Source organism: Acanthisitta chloris, unplaced genomic scaffold, assembly GCF_000695815.1.
Source record: "Acanthisitta chloris isolate BGI_N310 unplaced genomic scaffold, ASM69581v1 scaffold26282, whole genome shotgun sequence".
NCBI lineage: Eukaryota > Metazoa > Chordata > Aves > Passeriformes > Acanthisittidae > Acanthisitta > Acanthisitta chloris.
In genome coordinates, this window is record NW_008661553.1 from 14,275 (window position 1) to 23,618 (window position 9,344).

General features: G+C 42.0%; 1 protein-coding gene across 1 annotated transcript in view; it reads right to left on the bottom strand.

Moving 5' to 3' along the window:
• ERBB2IP (erbb2 interacting protein) overlaps window positions 1–9,344 on the bottom strand; it is a gene marked incomplete at its 5' end in the record, with an annotated part of 35,863 nt that overhangs the window by 2,849 nt on the left and 23,670 nt on the right. Inside the window, 5 exons of the mRNA XM_009070279.1 lie at window positions 500–574; window positions 1,159–1,251; window positions 2,938–3,147; window positions 4,842–4,967; window positions 5,824–5,967. Of these exons, the coding sequence (XP_009068527.1) occupies window positions 500–574; window positions 1,159–1,251; window positions 2,938–3,147; window positions 4,842–4,967; window positions 5,824–5,967 (648 nt within the window). The remainder of the gene's footprint in view (window positions 1–499; window positions 575–1,158; window positions 1,252–2,937; window positions 3,148–4,841; window positions 4,968–5,823; window positions 5,968–9,344) is intronic.

A 9,344-nucleotide genomic window follows, 5' to 3' on the forward strand; every position in this document is an offset into this window, starting at 1 on the left:
TTGTTGGGCGCGGCGGCCCACAGGCCGTTCCTGCCACACTCCTCACCTCCAGCCTGGCAGTGGGGGAGAGGCAGCAGAGGCTGTCAGAGCTGCAGCACGCAGAGGGACCTCACAGCAAGGTGCAGCAGTGCAGAGCTGTGAGGGCAACTGCTGGTGTGCACCAACACCCTGTTCAGAACCCTCCGTGGGAGTGACCACTGAGTGACAGCAAAGCCTAATGAAAGCTCATGTTGCTTTTGGATTACATCTTTTGTCTTTATTCTTTGTCCTTAGAATGAGAAAAATGTTCAGAATTTGAAAAAATGATCCACTGTGTTCAGTCTGTGTCACCTATCCTGGTGCTAGGGGGAAGAAAACTAAAAGCATCATCCGAGAACATAAGAGCAAATCAGGAAAAGACACTGGTAATCTATCTAAAAATTAAACATTCTACTGTGAGGTGCAAACTAAACAAGAACTAGTGTGTTACACAAGAGAGTTAATCAGGTGATTACACTACCTGAATTATTTTATCCCCGGGCTGCAACAGCTTAGATGCTGGTCCATCTGGCTGCACTCTGGTTACAAATATACCCTTGAAAAACAGAAGGGGGGAAATATTTTTGACAACTGATTTATGACTATCATCAAACAGATGCAATTCAAAACAGTTTTTTCAATATTCCATCCTAAGAATGAGATAATGCAATGTTATTCCACAGGACTGTTGATTTTTTGAGACTGCCTTCTGCTTCTGACGTTAAATCCAGGAGAACTGGAGTACTGAAGGGCAAATTCTGATCTGCCTCGGTTTAATCTGGCAGATGTATGTGTCAAGATGAATTACCAACCACCAGAAATAAGGCTGTAGGCTAAATCATGGTCTCTTTTTAAAGAGGATTCCTAATTGTACACTCCATAATTCACCATCTCAAATCTGCTAACTGGTAACTCGAACTGTGCAAGAGCCACTCAGCCAAAATAATCCTCTCTGTTGTCAAGTGACCACTGTAGTCACCTACAACCTTGATTTTACACACCATTTGTCCCCAGTTTTCTCCCTGCCAATCCTGGAGTTCAGTGGTTTGGGAAATAGATACCTCCTTTTCTCCCTTTGTTAAACATGAGGAACATTACAAATCAGCATACCTTGAAGAAGCATTAGTGTAAAATACTCACATCATCCTCTGGTCTGAATGGATTCCCTCTACCACCAACTCCTCCTGATATACTAAATCCAAGTTCTGGATCCTTGTCAATTCTCACTCGAATCTGAAGAGGAACAACCGAAGTTAGATGAACAGGATGAAAATCTGCATTCAAAGCTGCTGTCCTGAAATTACTACTGAGGAATTCAGCTAACAGCTTCACAAAAGCTATTTACAAAAGCTTTAAAAAGTAACAAATAAATAAATACAGTATTTCAAGAAAGTATTATACCTCACAATACTAATGCAGGACAAGATATATATAACAGCATCACGTCTCATTGTCCCTAGGTTTTACCCTAGTACTGCTGTTACATAGCCACAGTTCACATGGCCTTTAAATTCAGGGATATCTCGATGTTATGTGAATTACTTCAATGCCCACAGCACCTATAGCTGCTCCTGTCAAAGAACCTGTTCCTCCTCTTTCTTTGATACCTCCAGATGAGTTTTAAAAATCATAGCATTTTAAGGGTTGGAATCCACCTTAAGGATCATCTCATGACGTCTGCGTTGTTCCACCTCTCCAGCCTGTCAAGGTCCCTCTGGATGACATCCCTTCCCTCCAGCTGTGACTGCCCCACACACTTGGTGTGGTCACTGAACTTGCTGAGGGTGCACTCAATCCCACTGTCCATGTCGCTGACAAAGACGTCAGCCCCAGCACTGACCCCTGAGTGACACCACTCCTCACTGGCTCCACGTGGATAATGAGCCACTGACCACAACTCTCTCTGTGTGACCATCCAGCCAGTTCTTTATCCCCCAAGTGCTCCGCCCATTAAATCCATCTCTCTCCAGTTTAGGATTTTGTGTGGGACACTGTCAGGTACTTTGCATAAGTCCAGGTAGATTACATCAGTTGCTCTGCCCCTATCCACAAATTCTGTGGCCCCATCACAGAAGGCCACAAGATTCATCAGACTTGACTTGCCCCTGGTAAAGTCATGGTGGTTATCACTGATCTCCTCTTTGCTTTCCACGTGCCTAAGCACAGCTTCCAGGAGAATCTGCTCCATGATCTCACCAGGCACAGAGGTGAGACTCCCTGGTTGATAGCTCCCTGAATCTTCTGCTTTGCCCTTTTTTAAAATGAGGGTTATGTTTCCCTTTTTCCAGTCCTTAGGGACTTCACCTGACTGCCAGGATTTCTCAAAAATCCTACTTTTTCATTCCCGCGTTCTCTCTGTTCTACATACCCAAAAATGTGTCCTCCTTCTCTTGCTAGAAGAGTTGACCAGAAAACATATTTTACACAAGACACTGACATTCTCATCCTAGCACTGAATGAAAATGTAGTTCTCAGTATTTCCTTTTTGTTTACGGATGCACATTTCTACAGTTGCAGCTTTTTGAACCATTCTAGCTGCAAAGTACTCTATATTGTACTGCTACTTTGTGGTTTTTTCAGTTACTAGCTAAATAATGAGCTGCTGAACAATGAATGTAGTTGAGAACTAAATTTCTAGCTCAGCAAAAAGATGCAAGTTTTAGTATCTGGTACATTCTGTTAAAAATCTACCATATTTGTCTCTTAAAATGTTCACATGAGAAGTAAAAAGAGCTCCAAACTGGAAGGAATCTGTGATTTGAGGAGCAGAATGCACTGAGATAGCAATTTCTTCTGCTGGAGAAAAATCCCTACATGATTGCTGTCACCATCCACAGAGAAATGATAATAAATGAAGACAATCTAACAATTCACTGCCACTGACAGATGTCATATTGTCAAGTGAGATTTTATTCTTACCTCTTGCTTTGCCAGCTCATGGCTTTGTCTGGGAGAACACTGGGACTGGGGGTAGGGAGGTTGGTGGGCAACTTTCAACATCAGATAATCAATTAACTGCTCTCTAGATGGATGTCTTGCTACTGAGGACTGAGGAGGGAGATGATGGACTTGGCTGTAGTTTGCCTGAAGTCTCTGAGGTTGGCACATTTGTCCATTTGTCAAAGGTATCTGAGTAAAACATGAACATTCAGAGTCATTATATATTTCATAAGCAGCAATTCTCAACTCCTCCATCATTTCAGTACTTCTCATACTTGACTGCTTTTAATTTTCAGGAATGCTATTGAAACTACTGTTCTGGATCATGTACAATTGTACTCCATTTTCTTTATAGTTATCGGCTCTGACCTACTGAGAACAAATGTGAAAAACAAAAACTCAGTGTGAGTGCTAATCTACTAGAACAGACTTGACAGCCTTTGCTTTTAGCATTTGTTTCACTGAGCTCTCCCAAACATTACTTTTCTGGCAGTGCAACTGACACTTGGCTGATATCCTTAGAGCTTGCACTTTTCTTGCATAAAGTTCGGAGATGTTGTTACAATTTCCAGTAGGTCACACAAAAATAACCCCTCCACAGCTAGCAGACAAACTACAGCTCTCCAATCCTCTTGTGGTGACCTCTTCACAAGGAAACCTTCTGAGCAAGGTCACAGCCAAGCTCAAGAGTTTAATAATCAAAACTGCAATGGTGTTTCCAACAAATGTGATTTTGTTAACACACATCACTGACTTGACAGGTACAGTGATGACCAGGAGTAGAAGGTACATAACTCTCCAGAGACACAGTGCATTCAAACCACATCACCAGGAATGATGCTGGAGGTGACAGCATTTCTTGCTGAGGCCTCAGTCACTGCGCAGCTCTGTGCTGGGAGGAGCAACCTCTTCCCTCCTCACCCATATGCCTCACACAGGTGAGGGAGTGACTAACTGTGATGGATGAGACCATGAGTCCCACATTCCAAAACTGCTACAGGCTTGGGTTACACTACCTGCCACCATTATTCCATTGGTTACAGGACACAAGGACATTAAAATACTCCTCTCCCAGTATTGTAAGTGTGCAAATGTCAACCTTTAACCATGTCATGTAAGCTGGACACACATCAGAATGTTCTGTTGTGACAAGTTTGTGCCAAACTGATTCTGAGAAATGACAATGTGGGTTCATAATACATTTCTTAGCTTATTTACACATCAGGTGTATTTAATTTACACATTTTCCCACTGCCTTTTGTGGGGAAAAAAAATGACAGGAAAACTGTTTCCTGTTGCACTGCCAGATGTAGAGTTTACACAGGCAAAATGTGTCCACAGCTGTGCAAATTCCCAACATCCAATGTCTGCCCAAATGTGACTGCAACTACTGAGGTTATAAAGATAAAATTAATTGCTGCATCACAACAATTACAACCACCCACTTTGTTTTACTGCAGTAAGTCCTGTCTCCATTGATGGTGCTGAGAGACGAATGCAGAACATCTCCTACGAATTCTGGTTTAACATCACAACTTCATCACAACAGATTTCAAGTCAGTTCTTATTTTTCTTAAGTAGGTTCTTTGAAAGAAGAAACTTGCAGCCAAACAAGGACTTGCAAGTGGAAATTGGAATGTGGCAGGTGATTCAGTAAAACAATCTGCAGCTGGTTAGACCTTCTAAAGAACCATCTATCTCCCTCCACAGAGTTTTGTCTCCCCACTTGTGCCACCTCTGACCTCTGGGTATGACATCTGAAAGAAGGCTAAGCTCCAACTGCTATCCCAACGTATCTTTCTGCTACCAATAAAAAAAATGCATCTTCACAGGTAACAGCCAATGTATCCTGTCCCTGGTGACATGCAGATAATTACCTGCACAGCCATTTTCTTCATGCTGTCTGGAGGAACATCTTTGAGGCTGAGTGTGGCAGATGAGTAACTCTGCTGTCCTGAAAGGAATACTTCATCCTGGCATTGGTCTCCTGGAGTAGCAGCCTGGGGATGCTTCAAACAGAATGGAGCAGTAAAGACAAATGTCTTCATGCAATTCAAACAAAACAGTTCTCGTAAGCAGCCCAGGATAAAACATTTTAAGGGCTTTATCATTATTTATTATTCTTGATTAATTAAGCACATTGTTTTTGTCAAAAATCTTACTAGACAAGACACCATTAAACCCATAAAATATTGATGGATATTACAAAAACTCACAGCTGCAGAGGTGTCTTTCATCACCAGCAAACTGGTCAGAGAAGTCAACAGATGCTAACACAGGGACAAACTCTTTACGTTTTTTGATTCAACAGATTCTTTATGATTTTATGATTTAACAGAGTCTTCTGTTGACTTTATCCTGCTCACTATGGATACTCAGAGCAACACTCAGGGTGCTAAAAGTTAAAAACTCGTCTCCTCACGTTTCCTTATAAACTAATAATTTTCTGGAATGCCCATAGGACCTTACAGTGCAATTTACATCACCAGAATTTGTTTTGGGAGAGGAAAAGGCATAGTAAGATTTTATTCAAACCTTTACCAACCTGGGTTAAATTCAGAATGGTAATCTCTTGTTCACATAGGTACAATGAAACCAGTTTTACCTATGTTCAACCATCTACAAAAGCCCCTTAGAAAACTCAACTTCATGACATTAAACTGAAAAGCCTTGTGACAAGTTTAAGGCTCATGAAGTGAAGGCGAAGTATTTAACGCCTAAAAACCAAATTACACACATAAATGACATTACTTTCATTAAAGCATTGTGCATAGGTAAAAGGATAACTCCACCAGCTTAAGGACCCCTCTGACAGTTTATTCTCTCCCCCTCTATGCATTGCAATAACCTCCTGTAGGTACTCACTCGAACAATGTGCACACCAGAACCTCTTCCGTCTGCCACACTCAAGGCAACACTACCCTGGCTGCCATGCAGATCCCTAGAGCTGCCATAGTGAAAGCTGCTAACTGCAGCATAATTGGAATTAAAGGACCGAGACAGCATGCTCTGAATAAAGAGGGGACAGATTTAACACAGAGATTAGTGCAGCATGCATAAACCACGGGACATGTTATACGTAGACTAATACAAACATATTCCATTGTCATGCAAGATAAAAACCATGCAAGAACAGTACCACTGTGAGGTATAAAACACAACTCAGTGACCCCATTTGCCTTTATTTACTGTAAATCAGCGTGCAGCCAGCAGTTCACATGCAGAATTACATGTAAATAAAGTCACTTAGGTATTCATGTGCCCGACAAGAATAACAAAGGTGCTCATCATAATCTCCAGGTTCCATTAAATTTGCAACATATCAAATATGTTTTAAGAAGAGAAATAGGCAGCCAAGAAAAACAAACGTGAAAAACCTATTTCCAATTACCAGTGATTATTTTGTCTCATTCCCCCCCAACCCCCAGACCATTACTGATAAAGTACAAATAGTACACACAGAGATTTGACTGACTGGATTTTCTTGCTAAAGCAACTGTCAGCATCGGCAGTTCGTCCAGTAACATCTCACTCAAGAACGCTAACAAGCCTCATTGAAAGACAAAGAGGTTTGAAAGAAACTGAGACCACCCCTGTGCCACCGTAGGCAGTCAAACAGGTAACGTGACCCCAAGGACAGGAGTGATAATGGTTTGGCTTTGAACTCCATTGTCTTGCAAACCTGACCCCGCGATACTGGCAAGGGTAATGGAAAGAAAGCAGGAGACATTACCACATTGTCACCACGAGCTTTTGTAGCTGTAAGAACAAAACAAAACAAAACGGCTGCAGGAGGGAAGGGATAGGAAATCCTCCTTGTGCCACCTGGTAAATGAACATGTGATGAAACCCACGAGAAGATATGGTCACAGGAAAGATACACCTCAAAGCATCAATCCCCAGCACACTGGAAGTTGTTTTTTGTAAAGTTTCTCATTTTTCCAAGTTGAAAGAAAGGGAAAAAAACCCCATTCAAAATAGGTGCTATTTGCCTAAGACATTGCAACAACTCTTACGTGAACAAATACACTTCTGCGTTTGCCTGTTGACTAATACTAATCTGATTTTGAAAACAGTCACTAGTCCCTGGGCACACATTTGCTCTTCATACTAGCTTCATCTTGTGAAACTAAAACCAGTTTAATAATCAGAGTCATATGCCTCTATATTCACTCTCCCCAGATGCTCTGGGAGTACAGTCACTGGAGTACAGTCATTGGAAACTCCCTTGGAAAACAGTATTTACTGGCAATACTTGTATTCCCTTGGCCCAAGCTCTTGGATAACCTCTGTCTCAACAGCATAGTGAGCATTCTTCATGTTCCTCTTCTACACCTACCCTGTTCTCTAGCCAGTGGATTTTTCAGGCTTCCAGACAAGTCTCCAGATGTTTTCCTTCTCCTGGGAGGGAAAGACTCTGCTCAGCATTCAAACGGATATTCACTATACATTTGACCTGAGCTTACTGCTCCTCCAAGTTTCAGGCCAAACACCCAGATGGACCTGCCAGAGCCAGTTTTCTTGAGCTGCTTAGTGCCTCAAACCATCTTGTTAGAACTCCTCTCAAAACAGTCTCTGTCATTAGCAGGTGGCCTTTGCCCACCTCTACAGGCAACTCCCTGAAGTCTCCTTACAGGATGCTTCTCTATCTCTCCATCCTCTCTAAGTGGCAAAAAGACAGATAGAAATAGAAGGAATGCATGGTGGGACTAGAAAGGTACCTCTCCAAAGTGTCTCTAGCAGACCATCTTACTATGGAGACTCCTAGATCCACTCTTCTCATACAGACCCGAACAGATGGTCCACAAATAGTGGCAATCTGTGACTATAGAGATGTGTGACAATGCAGATTGGTATTTGCAATCTAAGATAGACCTGAAGTAGCAGGGAGAACTGTCCTAAAAGTTGTAGAGACGTGAACTTGTCCACCAGGAATTAAGATTTCAGCTAGGGGAGTTTCGAGGTGATGACAAAGCCTGGGAGTATAAACTCTCCAGGGTTTGTAAAATCCTCTTTCTTGGCAGAGACTTTTCACACAGTACAAGAAATCATTGTGCAATCGATGTAGGGAAGACATGAGAAGTACTGTAAACACCACTTCTCTCCTTCTCTACGTGGGCACAGCATCTCAACACTAAAGAAGAAACCCACAAGTACAAATAGCAGAGAACAAATACTATTTCAAAACATATGGAGTTTCTATTTCAAAACATAAGGAAGTTTTAGTTTAACACAAGAAGAGATTCCTAGTAACAAAATCTGGAATAGAAAAGCGGGCAAGTATTTGTCCTCTACCTATTTTTAGCTGGGAGGAGAGGAACAGCGACATTTGGAGTGGGAACAGCATTCCTGTTAACTGAAGGTTGTACATTTCCTGCACCAAAACTGCTGCACCGGAGGAGGCACTTTGAAATCTGAATGTGCAGATGCCGTTGACTCCCCTGGTTTTTATTCCAACTGATTAAAAATCAAATATGGAATAAATGTATGGCCTAAACTTCAGATTAAATATGACTTCATTCCAAGTGCCAGCTCGTTCTGCACCTGATTTGCTACAGTCTCATGGCTTAATGACCTGCAACATGGGAATTCAAATATTTGAGGCTTGAGAAATACTAATTCAGTTCCTCTGAGCTGATACACACTAAGAAATAAACATGTCACGTCCCACTGTGTTGTTGTCAAGGCTAACTCACTAGAAATCAGCTGTTCAACCATGAACAGCACATGTTAAAGACTACAATACAGCACGTAAAGATGATAAAGATTTTCAGCATTATCAAAGGGAATCTGATTTACTAGACTGAATTAACTTATGCAATACCTGGCTATCATCTTTTGTCTAGCTATAAAAGCTCAGTAAAGGCCCATCTTCAATGTCCTCACTGCAATACAATGACCTAGGTCTAACACTGTCTTCCCTCAAAAGATTCTGAAGTATACTTTAAACTAATTAATTCAACACTGCAACACTTTGCTTGAAAAAAAGGAAGTATTTTAAGTCCTGGTGCAATTCTGGTGTCCTCAACATAAGAAGGACATGGAACTGTTGGAGCAAGTCCAGAGGAGGTCACAAAGTTGACAAGAAAGCTGGAGTATCTCCCCTGTGAGGACAGGCTGAGGGAGTTGAGGCTGTTCAGCCTGGAGAAGAGAAGACTGTGTGGAGACCTCAGAGCAACTTTTCAATATCTGAAGGACCTACAAGGAGCTGAAGAGAGACTCTGTGTTAGGAGCTGCAATGACAGGACAAGGTGTAATGGGTTAAACTGAAGGAGGGGAAGTCTAGGTTGGATGTGAGGAGAAAAGTTTTTCCTGTGAGGGTGGTGAGACATTGGAACAGGTTTCCCAGGGATGTGGTGGCTGCCCCAACCCTGGCAGTGTTCAAG